This window comes from Colius striatus, chromosome 3 (assembly GCF_028858725.1).
Source record: "Colius striatus isolate bColStr4 chromosome 3, bColStr4.1.hap1, whole genome shotgun sequence".
Taxonomy (NCBI): Eukaryota; Metazoa; Chordata; class Aves; order Coliiformes; family Coliidae; genus Colius; species Colius striatus.
Window position 1 is genome coordinate 39,518,038 of NC_084761.1, and position 19,422 is coordinate 39,537,459.

The 19,422-nt window shown below is 42.0% G+C and overlaps 1 protein-coding gene across 2 annotated transcripts in view; it reads left to right on the forward strand.

Moving 5' to 3' along the window:
- ADGRL3 (adhesion G protein-coupled receptor L3) overlaps positions 1-19,422 on the forward strand; it is a 337,944-nt gene that overhangs the window by 295,740 nt on the left and 22,782 nt on the right. For both annotated transcript variants that reach the window (XM_061992427.1, XM_061992428.1), the window contains 3 exons: positions 10,238-10,406; positions 13,169-13,294; positions 15,860-15,956. In XM_061992427.1, coding sequence (XP_061848411.1) covers positions 10,238-10,406; positions 13,169-13,294; positions 15,860-15,956 — 392 coding nt within the window. The remainder of the gene's footprint in view (positions 1-10,237; positions 10,407-13,168; positions 13,295-15,859; positions 15,957-19,422) is intronic.

Consider the following 19,422-nt stretch of genomic DNA (forward strand, 5'->3'; position numbering starts at 1 on the left):
TGTAAAGCCAGGAGTTTCTTCTGCAAAAGAAGCTGTGACAGGCCTTGTGACCTCCGAGGTGGATACAGAGGCCTCCAGGGGACTGACTATCTCCTGTCAAAGATGGTGCAGGAGCCAGAAGATGAGCCTTGGAAGTGATGGCTTGGAAAGCTGTGTGATGAATGCCAGCAGCCTAAGGAAGGCAATTAGAAAGACATTTGGCTTTATGCCATCAAGGTGGTAACTTTGTCACGAACGTGAAGCCAAAATCCTTTAAGCAGTCTTTTATTGCTTGCAATTGATTTTTCTCACCATGAAGATGCTCCTTCACTAAGTAGCGATGAGCTCATTTGCTTTTGTGAGGGGAGTGATGGACTTTCCAACTCCTTCCTGTAGATATTCTGCAGTTCAATAAATCAATCTTCTCTAATCCTTGAAATCTAAAAAAACAAAGGTAAAAGAAAACAAACATCACTACTGCCTTATATTGGCAGGCAGTGGGGAGACACAATAGCATGCTTTATTTTGTGTCTCTCTCATGCTTGCCTGAAGGAAATGTCTGTCTCTCTGTTTTAGTTGCACCATATTAAAATGACTTCCACAGGTCTTTCCAAACACTTTCAAGGGGGCACATCATCCATCTATTTTTATTTGGGTTTCATCTCTCATAACAGCTACTAATGGTCATGGCTACTCACTTGGGCATTTTTGCTTGCTATCTAAACTAGGGGGTTGTTTTGGGGCCCAAGCACTGAGTCCATATGCTTACTGAGCCTCTTCCTGATATCAGAGAAATGGAAAAATACTTTGAATTGTCAAAAGAGAGGTAAAATCGAGTTAGGTAAAGTAAAACCATAAAAGGTTAAATAAAATTGTAACACCTAAAGTTGATTTGTTATGCAGGAATCTATTAAAAGCCCAGTTTTACTCTAAATGTAGCTCAAAAGTCACAGACTTTGTTAAATATATATTTTAAAAAAACCCCAAAACCTATTTTCAAAATGTAAAAAGATCAGACGCTTTTCTTTTTAAATAAGAGTTGAATAGCTGCTTTTTGATAACAGGGTTTCTCTGTTCAGCAGCATTTTAGGACCAATCTGTGTGTGAAGGTAAAATCTTGCCTTGCTTTTCCTGCTGAAAAAAAAATGAAGGCAATCCATCGTATTGCTAATCAGTGTATGGAAGTGATTTGCACCGTGTAATGTAAGTTGCAGATTATTTGTGCCTCTGTATTGGGCCGCCAGTGTATATTCTGGCAATTCGGTCTCCTTGTCTCAAAAAAGCTCCATGTTGGGGTTTAAAAAGGATTAGGCAATGTGAAAGGGGTTTCTAAGCTTAGGATTCACTGGTTTTGAAATTCCTTTAAGCATCTAAACAAGGATTTAAGTAGCTAATTTTAGCAACTTTTTAAAAAAAGTATTGGTCTGGAAATATCACAAGAGTATAGAAGGTAATATGAGCAATCATTTCTCGTAATTGAAGGAGAAAGTACTCTGGGAAATTGAAAGACATCTAACTTAAATAAGATTTTGAAAGAGTTTTACATGATGTGTAATTAACCTTAAGAAGTCTTTGCCCCAAGGTAAAGTCAGGGCTTTTTTAAGATTAGAAAATGAATTAGGTATTTATATGGATTGTTAGACCATCCACTATTCATCATCTGCAAAGAAACACAAAGGAGGTGAGGTAAGATTTTGCAGTTTAGAGGTATAATGCAGCCACTAAAGATTGGCTTTGTAGCTTAAGGTATTTGAAAGTGAAGCCCCCACCTAGGCCACCATTCTGGTGGTCACCAAAATGCAGGTTTCCTCTGCAGTCAGCAGAGAAAGGTATTTCTTCAGGGAATGGCAAAGCCTCAACAAACCTTAGCTACCTGCTCTTGAAGGTTATAAAGTGCTCTTTGGGTGTACCAGTATCCCATTAGCTATGGAGAGATCCAAATCACGTAGTTTAAATTCAACAATCTATATGTCTTGCTGTCAGGAACTGAAAGAATTTATCCAAATCTGGAGAAAACACTTTAGATCTAGCATCTCAAGCTGTGCTAGGTTAGGTTTTCCAACTATTAAATAATAGTAAATAATTATTTACTATATATTTACTATATTTTTTTTTACTATATATTTACTATATTTACTATTTACTATATATTTACTATATATATATTTAAACTATTATTTACTTGTAGTGCTGGTGAATATATTCTCAGTTTTCCAGTTAGCAGCTCCATTTTCCTGTGATCTAAGTCTCTTCCAAGGCTTTTCCCTTCTCTAACTGATGGTTTGTTATGTATTGCAGATAATGACACAGTACTACTGCAGCACTGATTGGTTTCACAGACTATACTGGGGAAAAAAAGCATTCAATTTTTGTCAGATACAAATTGTTGCTAACACAAGAGTTAAGCTTCTTAAAACACTTGAGTTGGTAAAATGAAAAGGAATGAATTGTATTTCATGAGGGATATAAGAGACTAAGTGCTACAGGACCTATATGTAGTAATTTAAAGTGTTTGAGAATTAGGTGTCTTTGAAAATCTGACTACTTTAGGCACCTCCTTGCTTTGGGCAGCAGTTCCTAGGCATATCCGGGTTGGAAATGGGGTACAAAGTGCTCAGGTCTATCTGGTGGGTTTCTCCTGAGCTGCTTTGAACTGTTAGCCTTGAGCTAAAAGGCAATCTGAGTTTACCGATTTTGTGTTTTTCTGTACAAAGATGAAACAGAGCATTCAACTGCCTTGAATAAAGGTTATTAAAGATCACTGAAAAACTTTGTGAGGGTCTGGAGAGCAGCAATAGAGTAAAACACTTCCCTAATTCTCTCTTTGTAAGCTATCATCAGTGACATTTCAACAGTAAAATCTTTACAGTAAAACTTGAGTACTTGGGAATACAGTAATAGAAATTCATGCCCTGCTCCTACTCACATTGCTGGGCTGGGAGCTCTAGACTGTCTCATGTCTTCATTTAATTTAATTGTTTCACAGGGGAGTTGCAGGCCCTGCAGTGCTAGGTGTGACACGAGAACAAGGAGATCCTGCCGTGATGATCTTACAGGCTCAGTGGATAAGAGGGCAAAGAGACGCAGAAGGATTTGACAAACATCATGCTACACAGCTAGGATGCGTTGGAGATCCCTGTTGGGGCAGCTAAAGAGGGAGACTTTTAATACCAATGGCTTTTCTGTGTTCCTAGTAACTCCTCAGATGCATTGCAGATGCAGAGGTCATGCTATTTCAGCCTATGTTTTCCTAAGCCAAAGGAGCTGAGCTTTCTTTGCTGGGTGTCTGAAGCAGGAACACAGTTCCCTCCATGAAGCCATCTCCTCTGCATTTAGTTACTAGAATCACAGAATGGGAGGGGTTGGAAGGCACCTTTAGAGATAATCTAGTCCAACTCCCTGCTCAAGCAGATTCACCTAGATCAGGTAGCACAGGAATGTGTACAGGTAGGTTTTAAAACCCTCCAGAAGAAAAAAACTCCACATCCTCCCCAGGCAGCCTGTGCCAGTGCTCCGTCACCCTCACAGTAAAATAGTGGTTTTTACATTTAAATGGAACTTCTTGTGTTCCAGCTTCATCCCATTACCCCCTGTCCTGTTGCTAGATAAAATAGAACAAAGGGATGTCCCCGCCTCCTGAAATCCATCATTTATAGAATTATAAATATTAATGAGATCACCCCTGTCGTGGTTTGGCCCAGCTAGCACAGCAACACCACAACAGTCTCTCGCTAGGTGTCCCCATTCACCCCCACCCTCGTTAGGATGGCAGAGGCCCCAGCAAAATGGGAGTTAAAAAAAAAGCAAGATTGTTGTGGATTAAGACAAGGGCAGGGAGAGCTCGCTGCCAATTACAGTTCTAGGCAAAACAGACTCCACTACGCAACTTTGAGTGGAAAGTAGGAAAGTTTATTCTACAAGAAACAGAACGGAATAAAAGCAAAAAGGAAGTAGAATGATGAGAAAATTACAACCAGCACTTTAAGATCTCCCTCCCCCATCCCTCCTTTCTTCCTGGGCCCAGCTCACTGCTTCCGATATCTCTACCTCCTCCCCCCTCAATGGCTCGGGGCAAGGAGTGGGGGATGTGGTCAGTCTCTCACAGATGGGCTCTGCTGCTTCTGTCTTCTCAGATGAGTGTGACTCCTGGCATTCTTCCCCAGCTCCAACACAGGGTTCCTGACCCGGGACACAGTCCTTAACGAACTTCTCTGGTGTGGGTTGCTCTCAACAACTGTGGCTTCTGTCGATACAGGGTCCCTCACACGGGATGCAGTCCTTGGTGAATATCTCAGGCATGGATTCTTTGCTACGGTTGTAGTTTCTGGAGTTAATGGGTCTCTCTCTCAGGACAAGGCCTCTTCTGGGCATAAGTTTAATGAGCTGCTTTGTCGTGGATTCCTCTCCACAGTTACAGCTGTGGATATTGTGTCCCTTCCTTGGGACACAACCTGTTCCAGCCATAGTGATAAAGGGTCCCTCCTTCGGGACACGGCCTCTTCCAGACATAGTTTTAAAGGATAAAATCACTGCCCCTGTCTCAGGGTCTGCAGTGAAGTGATTGGGTTACCCCATGGGACATGGCCTCCTCCGGCCACAGTCACTGTCCCTGGCTCAGGGTCTTTAATGAAGTGAATCGCTGCCCATGGTCTGGGGCCAGCTTTAGCAAAATGACTCTCTGCCCCTGGTATGGAGTCATTATCAAAATGAGTCTCTACTGCTGATGTGAGGGTCTTTAAAGAAATGAAAATAAATCTCACCTTCACCAGTCCTCTCCATAGAATGCAGGGGAGTCTCTGCTACAACACGCCTCCTCCTCTCTTCCATCACTGACCTTGGAGTACACATGGTTGTTTCTCTCACTGTTCCTACTCCTTGCACCACCACCAGCCAGAAGAAAAAGAAGGGGCAGAGAAGAAGGAAGAAGATGGAGGAAGCAACTGGCTCTTCCAGCTTCTTCTTAAAAAGTGATTGTGGAGGCATCTAATTGGCTCAGCCCCAGAAGTGGGTCTGTCTCAGAGCTGGGGAGAGTTGTGAGCAACTTCTTCCAGGACCCATCTTTAGAGCCCCTTCCCCCTTACCAGAAAAGGCTGTCATGTCAAACCATGACACCCCCTTAGTCTCCTCTAAACAGCCCCCATTGCCGCATAAGGAAGATGTTCCAGTCCCCTGATCATCTTGGTGGACCTGCACTGGACTCTCTCCAACAATTCCCTGTCCCTCTTGAACTGAGGAGCCCAGAACTGGACACAGGACTCCAGATGAGGCCTCATCAGGGCAGAGTAGGGGGGGAGCAGAACCTCCCTCGACCTGCTGGACATACTCATCTTGATGCATCCCAGGATGCCATTGGCAAAGGAAGTTGTAGTGAGGTAGTGGTCAGTCTGTTCTCCCTAGTAACATAGAATCATAGAATGGTAGGGTTGGAAGGGACCTTTAGAGATCATCCAGTCCAACGTCCCTGCAGAAGTAGGTCAACCTAGGAACATGTCCAGGCGGGTCTTGAAGACCACCAAGGAAGGAGACTCCACAACATGCAATAGACCAAGAGGAAATGGCCTCAAGTTGTACCAGGGGAGGTTCAGGTTGGGTATTAGGAGGAATTTCTTTACTGAAAGGGTTGTCAGGCATTGGGCGGGCTACTCAGGGAGGTAGTGGAGTCACCATCCCTAGAACTGTTTAAGAGATGATTGGACATTGCACTTAGGGAAATGGCCTACTGATTGATAGGGCTAGGACAAAGGCTGGACTGGATGATCTTAAAGGTGTCTTCCAGCTGAAATGATTCTGTGATTCTAGATGCATGTGAATGGTGGCAGAAGTTGTCCCTATATGAGTTTCGGCATTGTGAGGAGAAAACACAAAGCCTCATCTTGGACATACTTAGTGTCCCTCTCAGTCATACATTACTGCTGAAATTATACGGCTTTAATACAACTTCTTCCTAGCTCAGGCTGGAGCAGATACTCAACAAGCAGAGTAGCTTGTTTAGAAAAGTGTATAACTTGACGTGGTGCTAGGATTGACTGAAGGAGGTCTTAGCAGAATGGACTGGCTCTGGCTACTTTGCAGGGGAAATGAGTTGAACATATTGAGACAGCCTCCATCTTAGCACCCTTGGTGGCTACTGCAAAGGACTACAGGTTCAGAAGCTCCATGCCTGGGGGGAGAGGAGGCTTGGGAATTGGCCTGCCCTCTCCACGTGGTGCACATCACTCACCATGCAGTAGAGTTAGGCACACAGCCTGTCCCAGAAGTTCAGGAAAACTCTCCTAGGAAAATGACTGTGACTATCTTTGTGTCCTCACAGTGGCAGAGGCTCATTTTGAGTGGTCCATCTTGGCTTATTTTTCACTGCTCAAGGCTGCTTTGCACTTGCACTTGGCAAAGTCCTTTCTTTATCCTTCCCTATGAAATGGGAATAAATAGGTCAATGCTTTCTGTCACCCAGGACTTTAGAAGATAGTGATGCCATTATCTCAAAAGAGGATGATGCTGTAGTCTGGCTCATAAGTTGGCAATTTGGAAGTTACACTTAAGAAAATGTAAGTGGCAATAAAGAGGCTCCTGTAATACACTACAGCACTGCAGTCAGAGAATGCTGGAGGCATGGTGAAGTTTTGCCACTTGAACACATAAACGCATTCTGTGGTGGCTGTGCTGGAGATTCAAAACTCATTTTCTCCAGAGATACTCATGATTTTTAAAAGAAATTTCAGACAGTTGTGTGATGGGAGCTGGGAGGGGTAGTGGCCGCTCGTGGCTAATGACGCTCACTTCTGTGCGTCCTTGGTTGTGCTTCAGTCCCCTGAGGCAGCGAGCCGAGCTGACAGACATAGAGCAGGGGCATCTGATGCCAGTCCGCCTTTGGTTTTGGTGATGACTGGTGGGAGAAGGGAGGGGGACTAGCAGTAAGCTATATTTGTTATGTCATTATATTTCTAATGTTGGCATTCTTGTCTTTATGTCTATGCATTCTTTAGCTATGAGGATAACAGACCCTTCATCAAGTAAGAATGACCTGAATGGCTGATAAATTCCATTTATCAGTGTGGTCTCATGAACCAGCTGTCAGATCAATATTGAAAAATCATTAAAGCTTCTGTCATTCGCATTTGAGGCAGAAGAGCAAACTGTGCAGGAAAATGGTCAGCCATACAGCTAATGTGCAGAGTAAATGTACTGCACGTGTATTGCCAACTTGTAGTCACTGTATTGGCTTTCTATTCTTTGATTGGACATTACTTGAATTCAAGGCCAACCTTCCCAAGTAGATCCTGTGTAGTACAGACTTGTTATACAAATAGCAACCCTGTGGTCCACTGTGCTCCATCACTGCAAGTGCTTTATGATAATGTAAATACAGAAGTAAATGTTACAAAAGATGCATGGGTGACAATCCCCATGATTCCTGTTCTAGTTAATGAGAGCCGTGCAAGCAGATTTGTGTTCAGTGCACTGAAGACTGTCTCCTTATTCACCAGAGTACCTAATTGTATATCTCCAATTTTTAGTTATGCCAAAACATGGAGGGTTTTGTTTCTTTATTGCTATAAAATTGCACCACAGAAAAGAAAAATCATGAAAAAGCATCAGCAAGTCTGTACAAAGAACAAAACCAAAACTACAAGCCACACCAAAAAGAACTTTGAAGAAAGCCAAAAATTCCTATAAATTACATGCCTTAGGGCATCCATGCTTTTTCTCCTGCAAGCAAAAGATAATGTGCAGAAGTACAAAATAGAAGTAAATCACCTTTGCATTAGACTTTCAGTTTGTTCTTCTGGTGAAGAGTCCTTTGTGTTCATTCATGTAGCATCACCCCCATGTTCTTTTTCATTGCTTTGTTTTTTTTGGGTTTTTTTCTGCAGATACAGGATGGAGCTATTCAAAGTAATCTCCATGCCTTCTTTACCTCCAGGTCCTGTTTACTGAAGCACAGCACTATAACGCAGTTCACACCACTGAGGGTCTTCTAAACCCATAGATTCCTTTCCATCACTGAAGTTAGCATATTTCGACCAAATCACTTTTTTGGTCCTGCATTGCTATGCAGCCAAAGGCTCTTTAATTGGGTTCAAGAATTGGCCGTGCTTCAGAGTAGAATAGTTTTTTGATATCCAGGGAGTCATTTTTAAAGACTCTGTAAATGCAGGAAGCTTTTAATTGTGGAGGAGAAAAGAGAGGAGTGGGAAAATAGTGTTTTCCTTTTTATTTTTCTTTTTTAAGGAAAAAAACCCGTATTTTTTAAATTGGCATGCAATTAAAAGGATAATGTACTTCCACTGATGGCGGAATCTTAGGGAGAAAATATACCAAGTGACTGAAGCTGTAAACTTTATCTAGTGGCTACCTTTCTGAAGGATTTTGAGAGTGCATTTTAAATTTGCATCATGCTAAATATTAGCGGGATTGACTGGAAATGCTTCAAAGGAGCTGTTCTGGTCTGCTAGATACATAATAGTGATTTTTAAAGAACTGCCTTAATAAGCGGTTACCTTAGGGAGTTCTTTTGGTTATGAGGTTAAATAATACATATTTTATAAACTTCAGTGGAAGACTTAGTACTGTGTTTTCATTCTAAAAGAAACAAAAAAACCCAACAAAAAACAACAGGAAGCATGAATATAACCTCAATGTGCTTCTGTTTGTGACAAGCCCTGCTAGAAGGAAAAAAATTCAAGGCTATAGCTGCCATGGAGTCTCCATAGTGAAGATTGCCTGCTTGACCTCTGCAGGACTTACTTTTCCTGGAAGCTGCTGCTACTGCTTCATCTTTCTCCCCCTTGCCTTATACTCTGCTTAGCAAATGGAAGCCCAAAATGCCCCAAACCCCGGCCAAGTTTCTACAAGGCTGAAGGAGCTTAGAAACATAGGCAAGCACCCCAGGCTGCTTTGGGGCAGACAAGGAAGCAGAGGTGCTGACTGGCTGCAGGCTTGTCTGCTTTGGGGAACTGAAGGATTAAATGGTGAGGAAGAAGTGCAAGGATTAAGTATCATTATATTCATTATTATGATGTTACATCTAATAATACCAGAGAAAGACAGAAGAAAATTAAAGTCTTGATGGAAAGGGCAGATGGATGATCACAGTGCTGCTTGCTACTAGTTTTCCTCTATTTCCCAGATAAAAGTTGACTACCTTCTCTGTGCAGCATCAATTCCTTTTAAACTGTAGGTAATTTAGTATGTGGAAACAAGGGAGATGGCTAGGAGCAGGACCCAGTTCCCATCCCACTTGTCACATTTCATATCATGTCCTGGTATTGGAAGATCAGTCTCTGAGAAATTAATGTATCAGCTGACTAAATGCTATTTAGCAGAGTGACATGGAAAATTTCCCCTGCCATCCCAGCAGAGCTTATAGATTTCCTGCAAGTGTGCTGAAAAAAATAACACAAATAGGTGGCCCACATCCCCAGCTCTATCTATCCAAGGAGAAAGCTGCTGGGAGAAAGCAAGCAGAAGCTATACGCTACCCATATTTGCTTGAACACTTGGGGCCAAGCAGTGGCTGCACCCCTCCTCCTACTTTCCTGCTAGGGTGGAGCAAGCAATAATCAATGTGAAGAAGGATTGCCCCTCCTTTTCTTGGAGCAGAAGTGCAAATGTGGTGTGTGTATGCATTTCCCCTCATGACATGGTGGAAGAAGTGTGAAGCAGAAGTGAGGCAGAAAGCCTCCTTTGTGCAGAGCCCATCTGGCAAGCAGGGAGTGCTTGCCAATCTGCTTATCGTTATTTATCTGGCTTACAGGCATATGGGAGGCTAGCTAAAATGCACCAATACATGTGTCTCAGTGTTAAGCATAAAGAAGGTAATCCATCTGGCACTCCTGCTCCAGTGAAACCAGTGGATGCTGGAAAGTGACATTTAGGGTTGTTGTTTTGGTTGATCTGTTTTGTTTTCCTACCATTTGCAGAAATAGCATGTACATGTCATTTACATACATACTGCTTTTAGTTTGGTGTTTTTGTTTTTGTTTTTTTTTTAAGAAGAGAAACATTGTGGTTACAAATATGCTTTGGTTATGATAAATTTCTGTACTCATAGCATTTCCATTTCCTTATATTTTCTCAAGCCTGAAGATTTGTAAACTGCATCCAGCTTGAAGACAAAATGCCCTACAGCTCATTTTGATACCCTGCTTTCTTTTTGCTAAAACCATGGGCAAAGTATTACTGCTTATGGACATGTGCCTTCTTTTGTAGATTCAAAACTCATCCCTTTCTTTTTTCATTTTTTTTTCTCTCCTAACAGGTCCTGGGTTATAGGTGCAATAGCCCTGCTCTGCCTATTAGGACTGACTTGGGCATTTGGACTCATGTATATTAATGAAAGCACAGTCATCATGGCTTATCTCTTCACCATATTCAATTCTCTGCAGGGAATGTTTATATTCATTTTCCATTGTGTCCTCCAGAAAAAGGTAAGACAGACTTTCCCAGTAGCAAAATAGGTGGTAACGGGGTGTTTTGTTGCCTAACAACCGCAGCATAACATCGTCTGTGTGCCCTGAATTCATCTCCCGCAGATTTATCTCTGTGCACCTAATAAGTGTGGTATTTAAACAGCAAACCAGCAAGACACAGGTGATAACGAAGATATGTGGCAGTGGCATTTCGGCAGCTGGGGTGCTGGGGAGAAGCAGGTCAGAGGCAAAGAAAATGGCAGCTGCCAAACCTGTAAAAGGGCTTTGCCTGCTATCAGCCAGATTTTCTATTCTTGTATGCCAGTGTGAGATGGGACTGACTCCATGAGTATCCAGAGGATCCTTTCATGGCTCAGTGCTCACAGCAGAATGGAGCTTTACATCCTTATTTGTAGTCCCTGCAGGAAATCACCCCTCTCTGTAGCAGCATATATGGGTTGATGATATGTAACAGGGGCTGCTTCCCCCAGCTTTTTAAGAATCAAAGGGCCTGTGCTTCATTAGCTTTTGTATTGCTTGGTCTTTATGTGGGCTTTTGGAAATCTTCCTCAAAGCAATCACAGTAAGTGCATCTTGGTGGAACTTGAGTGCCCCAGATAGCATTTGGAGGATGAGAGTAGAGTAACTTAGGTAAAATCTTGAGGGGAAAAAAAAAATCTCTGTGTGTATATGTAGGTTAAACTTACAGCCTCTGACAATCAGTAATAAATCTTTTTACGAAACATTTTATTCTCTACTGAAATTCAGTAGCACAGAGCTCTCCAATTCTGTGCATGTCTGCTCATAGTTTTTAACGTACATCTTGGTTTTGAAGGGAAGTTTCTTTATCCAATATAAACATGAGGAAGAGTTTATATGTGGACACATTTAGGTTGTAGTTTCTCAGTGTAACCAATGGCTTTTGCTGAATTGGTGTACTGGGTGAAGTCAGGGCCATGTTCAGGTCTGTTCTCTCTCCATCAAAGAGCCCCAGGCTTGTGCCTGTGTTGCCCGTATTTTCCTATACAGTGAAGGTAGCTCTGACCTATTAACATATGAATAAAATTCATCGTAGCATGTGAGCTCTCCTGGCAATGTCTCTGGAGGGATCTGTAGAGCTGTGCAAAAATGTCATTCTTGAAATCAAAGGACGATTTTTGAGGTTCAGAGTTTCATCTCAAATTTGTGCGTCTTTAAAAGCTTAAAAGCGTTACCTGGATGCAATTGCCTACTGATGGTCCCAAAATTTTCTGCAAGGTCTCCAGGCAAGATCATAATAAGAATGTAAGAAGCATCACCATCACTATTTAAACCCACAGGTGCCTTGTTGATGAGGAGTTTGAATTTCTGTACCATTCTCACTGGTTCATCTTGCCTCCAGTGCACCTCACAAATTGTCAGTCCCCAACCCAGTATCCCTGCATGGCACTGCAACCTTCTTGGCTCTTGGAGTGCTCACTCAGTATGGAGGAACCATTCTCTTTTCAGTCTCAAGGCAGTCTACATCCTTAAACCATAACTGATGAGGGTGGGATTGCTCTTGCTTTACAGCCACACAGAGGGAATGACAATGTATCTGATACCTCGCTGTGGGGTAGATGCATCTCTGACCCAAGAGTTGAGGGAGGAATTATTTGAGAGGAGGAAAAAAAAAAATCCTTTCCTTTCCTATCTATCATGGACTAAAAAATCAGCAAAAAGCTCCAGAGGCAAGCAGTGGGTGGCTAATTAAAGCAATTGAATTATTTTCTCTCAGCAAAGGATTGATTAGGCACTTGAGCATATTGGGCATTCATGGTATTGTGTTTGTCTCAAGCACTTAAGGAAGAGCTTAATGAAAAAGCAGTAATTTGCTATTTAAACAGTTTTTTCTCAGAGTTTTGAAGTGCTCATAGATAATCTGGCAAAATTTCATGGCTAACCATGTTCTCCAGAGGAACCTCAAGTGGTGTTTTGGACATACATGGGGTTTTGGGGGCTTCTTGGGTTTTTTTTGTCAATGGGTGATTTGACCTGCTTTTCAATACAGTCTACTCATTTTCAGTCATGTCCCGTTTCTGGGTATTGCTGCCCATAAAAAATCACACCTGAAGCTCAGTCAAAGTTTAGATCCTGTCCTGGCACAAGTTCAGTGTAGTTTCTCTGAAGCAAAAGAGGTAGCACAGCTTTACTCCAAGCAAGGGGCTGACCCAATTTGACTACAGTGCCCATTTAAAACATAACTGGCTTGCCTGGTGGGAAAGCAGGCTCCAGACAATCCAGTGCACTGGGAATATATAGTCTCTAGGGCTCCTGGCTCTGCAGATTCCTGAAGTTTCAATTAAACTGAAATAGTTTTGGGTTTAAAAAAGAAAAAAAATCAGTAGCTCTGAAATGTTTCTTTTGGAATTTTTCTGCTTAGTCCCCTGCCAGAAACACGTTTAGTACCTTGATAAGCCAATATGCTAGTTTATATCAAATATATGAAGATATTCATTTTCAGCCATAAATAGTGTGGCAGTAGTTTCTCCCATTCTACTTTGATATGCTTCAGAGGAAGCTTACAGCTGACTGGTGTCAATGAGCAGCTTTGCTGCATAAAAGTCCCTTATGCCATCATAAATGAGCTTGTGTATTGAGAGCATTCAGTTGCAAGGTGTGATAGGCTTCTTCTCCACTACTGCAACAGCTGTCATCTTAATGAACCACTGAGGAAAAACCAGGGGCCATATTGAAAGTCAGAAGGTGATGTGTTGGAGGAGGAGCTGCCCACTAACCACTGTTGCACTTTCCTTTGCTAGGTACGTAAAGAGTATGGAAAATGCCTGCGCACACACTGCTGTAGTGGGAAAAGTACAGAGAGCTCAATTGGCTCAGGAAAAACCTCGGGGTCACGGACACCTGGAAGATATTCCACAGGCTCACAGGTAACCCACAGTTCTTGTCCAAGCCTCAGTGCTTTGCAGCACTGTGCTGATGCCCTTCACATCTGTGCTTTTAGCACCAAAAGAGCTGCCCTAGTGCTTTCCCCAGTGCACCCACAGAGATTTATCTTCTTGCTGGACCTGAACTCAACACGATGACTTCCATTGGGATATGACAATAATGAGTGCCTCTACAAGCACCTTATAAATAATTGTGATGGGAATAAAAAGTCCAAATTTGCCTTCCAGAGGCAGATGGGTGGTCTGTACTGCCCTCTCTCCATGGGATTTAGGAGCTGTGAGCGTTCTGTCAGCTATGGTACATCCCAGTGTGTCCTTTAATGATGAGCTGGAGGTTGTTGTCATGTACAGGAACAACCAAGTGTTTTTCATGCTAAAAAAAGACTTATACAAGAGTTTTGCAATAGCCTTCACAGTAAAAGGGCTTGCTTTCTGGCATTCAATGGTTTGATCAATTCCTTGCTTTACTCAGTGTGCCTTAGTTTATAGATCTCTGAAGACAGTCCATTGGGGTCAGATTGTCTTACTAGGTTACTGGATTTTTTATACTTTATTCATCTGAAGGTTTTCAGTAGTTTGTGCGCTTAGCAATTTTGAAGGTTATTTGTACATACAGATGCAGATTTATGGACAAACAGTACATATAAAATGAAGAAGCTTACTTCTTAATCAATAAAAACCAAACACAAATTTATTCACTATTACTAATGGAAGCAATGACAATTATTTTAAATTATGAAAGACATGCAACAGTTTATAACCTCATAATTAAATCTAATTTGCAATTTTTATCTTGGAACAAATTATCACTTACTTTCAATGGTTTCCAAGATGTCATCCAAGAGCTCCGTTTTGGCATTTACATAGCTCTGGATGTTACGCAAGGCAAATAATAGCGGTACAGTATGGAGCCTCTCTCCAGAAGGGCATCAAACCCAACAGTAATCAGTAATGTCAAAAACTCACCATATCCAGCAACATTTAGGTGGCTGATTTGAAAGCCTTTGGTTTTGCATAAGTTAGCTACTGAGTAGGTGCCTTCCTCTCTAAGAAGAATTAGCTTTACTGGGCCCTCCCTTTTGACAGTCTCAGCACAAGAAACCAAGCCCTTTTGAAGGTGAACTGAGTCTCCCGGCAGCAGTCTGCTCATGGGAGGTTAGGTTTGAGATACCAAGGAAGATTATTTTTGCCTGCAGAACCTTGTCCTTGGAAGTTTGGAAATGCCTGAGATCTATCGTATGCAGGAGAAACCTCGCACAGTGGATGTAGAGATCAGTCTGAGTTGTTGAAATCATCTGACTCCTGACTTTTGAATAGGGAAGTCTATGAGGAGGAAAACTCCTAAGATCCCTTTTTTTCTCTGAAAAGCACTTAGGAAACAGAAAAATGAATCCACAATGGATTGTGTCAGAGAAACACAATAGATTCACTGTCCAGGTGAAAAATCATTGCTGTAAAAGTTCATGGTTCTCTTGTCCCACTGTGCTTCCATTTGTAGAGGATTAATGCATGATTAGGAGTGCCTCTTAGTCTACTCATAGTAGACTAAGAGGCACTTTTCAGCTGTGGCCACATGAGTAAGTCCTGGGAGATGTCACATGGCTAAGATTCCACTACAGGAAGCACTGGATTTTTATCAGTTATGAAAAACACAGTCTGTCACAGTGGGAACTAGTCTTCTCATCCCCCAGACCACCTAGCATCACTTTCACACAGCCATGGAACATGTTCATCATACTCAGAGGTGAAGGAGAATTGCCTCTGGTCACCTGCGTTCCTCTGTGATCTTCACATGGGGTCTTTGTTTCAACGACTCTCAAGATGCAAGTTGGCTGATTTGTTGGTCTTTTGCAAGGTCTGCTTAGGAAGGAGCAAGACAGTGGTATAAAATCCACAGAGGCAGATATTCCATCACATATTTGAGAAACAAAACAGAAGGGTAGCATATTTGGGAGACTGTTTCTCTAGCGGCAGAAGCTATTCTACAGATGGCAAAACTATCACAGATTTTTTAGCAGTGGAACAGAAGTCATTAATTTGTAGGGGATTTTTTTTTTCCCACGAATATTCCCCAAGATGGATAGTAGCTATAGAAAACTTCTATTCATCCAGGGATACCAAGACACAGATCAAGTTTTCTGTTACACTCCACAAAAAACAAGACACAAGCTATCTGAGATAGTACAGGAAACAGGCGTGCTTCCATGTGTCATATTCGTTATGTGGCGCTATATTGGTAAATCTGTAACTCACACAGGTCCAAATGTCTCTCATGTATGATCTCTGTAGCTCTTTTAAATTAAGATTTAAGCAATCCAGTTATGCATTTCTTGTTTGAGATAGGTGTTTGTGTTAGGAAGTTAGGTAGACAGGGTCTGGCACGCACAAGACAGGTTATAGCAAAACAGCAACCACTTGCTTACAGCTAGCTAGAAACAAGTCTCATCTTGATCAGGGTGTGCCAATAGGCATGTTTAGTGAGGGAGAAAGAAACCTATCTGCAGCTTCTAAAAATTCATTTCCTGCTGTGGTTCAATCCCTCTTCAGAGCCGGATTCGTAGGATGTGGAATGACACAGTTCGAAAGCAGTCCGAGTCTTCCTTTATTACTGGAGATATAAACAGTTCAGCGTCACTCAACAGAGGTAATTTTAAAATATTTTTTGTATTTCTAACTCTCATGATGGCTTTAAGGAGTCTTAAATGTGTTGCCCCCTTTTCCTAACCTTGAATGGCCCTTGACCCTATTCTCCAAAATGAGAAATGTTGCAGTGATAACTGGGAGGAGATTTTGTGGTGGTTTTTTGCCTTTTTTCCCTTTTCTGTCTATTTTTACACATGTATTTTCAAGAATTTTCATTTCTGGAAGGAATTTAGGAAAAGCAAAAAAAGATAAATAAAATGAAGTTGAAAAGAAATTTACTCTTTCCCTCAGCAAACTGCTAGCACCAGAAGCTGCTGAGGTGTCAGACCTCATTGCTGACAGTGAAAATAGGCTGTTACGACACTATACAGCCTGAATGAAGCATCACAGGAGTCTTGTCTTGGGGATGTAGCATCATCTTTAAGGAAGCACAAGTGAAAAGCAGAGCATAGACGTAATTAAAAATTATGCTTGGAACAAAATTGTCTGCACTGATGTTAATATACCTAGTTTGAAGAACTGACTGATGTGATCTTTACAGACATCTCTGGAGGAAGGGCTATCAGAAATTGTACACCAAACAAAACATCATGACTAGCACAGGAGGAAATCTGAGCAGCTTTATTTTTTAAAAAAAAGGAGTTGCAGGAAAACAATGGTGAAGGAATACTAGAAAAAGACTGTTGGAGATTGATTTCTTTCTCTCCAATTAATTTATGTCTTAGCCTTGTGCAAACAGATGCCAAAATCTGTTTTGTGTACCTACCTGGTTGATGCTGGAATTAAGAGGTGATATAATTGTGATTACTGTGCCCAGCTGTTCTCTTGATGGTTGAACTGCAAAGCTCAACTGAGAATAGAGTTGGGACTTTGGTTCTTATTCAGTCTTTATTCACCCAGGATTCCCACTGATTTTACAGTGAGTTTTGCCTCAGGATAAACTTGAAGGATTTTGTCTGTGCTGTAAGTAATATTGACTACTGAGCACCAGGGAACCAGGGGTGTATGATTGCATTTTATGAAGAGTACATATATCACCCAAAACAGTGCAAAGGGGAAGGCAGCATATTTAACATGGAAATGTACTTTTCTCCCTCAATCTACTCTGGTAGATTTTGTATCAGGGTATTTTCACTTTGCACTGAAGATTCATTAAGACAGCTGTAACATACTGTTACTGGAAATGCCTGATTTATCCACATGTGTTGCCCTCTCATCTCTCTCAGTATCAAAGACTGGAGAGCTACAGCCATGCTTCTCTGGGGCTAATTTAGAGGAATATTGGTTGCTGTACAAAGAAAGGTTACAGCAAGAGCCACTATTTCCCTCGGCCATCCATCACGCCGTCTCAGGAGCAAACCAAAATGTACTACATGTGAAACATGCATTCCTTTTGGTAGTGCAGAACTTTACTTGTTCTCTGGTGCAAATGAGGCTGCAAAAGGAAATACATAAACAGGATCTTCTGAATTCAATGGCAAAAGAAAGGCATCTGTCCCTTTTTGGTTTAGGTTTGTTTTTTCTTTTTTTTCTGTGCAAAGAAGGGAGTATGACCACAAACTGGGAAATTTGTGAACAGGTTTCAAGTGGGCAATGTTCTTCCCAGTGTGACTAGAGCCTGTTACTAGAATGTATCTGTTATTTAAAGCAGCTGAGAGATGAACTGCTGGGGGAGATATCTTTGAAAGCAGATTTCACCCAGCTATTTTCCTTGTGTAACATAAGATGGATGAATCACCCAAAGAGCCTGAATCTCTCCACTGTCTACAGGAGCAACCTGATAACTGTCTTGGAAGGGAAACCTTTTAGGTGGGACACTTGAGTGACCTGAAAAAGGTGTACTATTGTACAGAGACATCCTCTCTTTTTCATGTAAATATTTGTTGTTGGGGATTTTTTTCGTTTCTGGTAGACGGAAGTATCTGAAAAATGGAGGTTAAGACATTTCTTTGGGAGTTAGCATCTCCAAAGCAGCAGGTGGTCAGTTCTGCTAGGAAAATACACCTGATATCAACAATAATCCCAGGTACATGGAGCCTCAGATATTTCACACTTTATTCTGTTGATTCCAGCTGAAAAGAAACATTTGTGGTCTTCAGGCTTTGCACAGAGTATAAGTTGGTTCTTCAGTCTCTCCAGAGAGCTGCAACCAGAACAGATCAGTGAGGCAATGCAGTTTTCACAGTTCTTGTCTACCTCTTAATATTTTAATATATATAAAACTTTAAAGGAGCTGTTTCATTAATGTTTTATTTACAAGTGTGAAATAAAAGCTCAAAGGAGTCAAGTGCGAGCCTTACATTGTATGGTTGGTAGCTTTCTCTCATGGAGGTTGATATAACAGGCTCACACACCTGTTCAGAAGTTCCTCTCTAGCCTAGACACCTTTTGCATGAAAGTATCTGTAATGTCCCAAATTAAGCATTCTTTTTGTGTTGTATTTTTCTCACAGCCTTCAGGCAGCAGCTCCCTTTCTAAAACAGTCTCCTCCACATCCTGACCACAATCTATAGAATAGAATAGAATAGAATAGAATAGAATAGAATAGAATAGAATAGAATAGAATAGAATGGTAGGGGTTGCAAGGAACCCCTAAAGATCATCTAGTCCAACTCCCCTGCCGAAGCAGGTCCACTTGGATCAGATCACTCAGGAATGTGTCCAGGTGGGTTTTCAAAACTTCCAGAGAAGAAGGCTCCACAAACTCCCTGGGCAGCCTGCGCCTGGGCTCTCTTACCCTTAGAGTAAAAAAGTTTTTTCTTAAGTGTAACTTTCTGTGTTCCAGCTTTTTTCAATTACCTCTTGTTCTATCACTGGACACTAAAGAAAAAAAGTATTGCCCCATCCTCTTGATATGCACCTTTTAAATATTTTTAAGTATTAATGAGATCCTTCTTCAGTCTTCTCCAGGCTGAACAGCCCCAGTTCTCAAAGCCTTTTTCATAAGGAAGAAGTTCCAGTGCCCTGATCATCTTGGTGGCCCTGCACTGGACACTCTCCAGAAGTTCCCTGTCCCTCTTGAGCGGGGGAGCCCAGAACTGGACACAGGACTCCAGATGAGGCCTCACCAGGGCAGAGTACACAAGGAGAAGAACCTCCCTCCACCTGCTGGACACACTCTTCTTGATGCATCCCAGAATGCCATTGGCCTTCTTGGCCATGAGGGCACATTGCTGGCTCATGGTTAGTTTATTATCAATCAGGACTCCCAGATCTCTCTCTGCAGAGCTGCTCTCCAGCAGATTAATCCCCAGCCTACACTGGTGCATGGGGTTGTTCCTTCCCAGGTGCAGGACTCTGCACTTGTCCTTGTTGAACCTCATGAGGTTCCTCTCTGCCCAACTCTCCAGCTGGTTGAGATCCTGCTGAATGGCAGCACAGCCTTCTGGTGAATCAGCCAGTCCTCCCAGTTTGGTGTCAGCAGAGAACTTGCTGAGGGTCACTCTGTCCCCTCATCCAGGTTATTG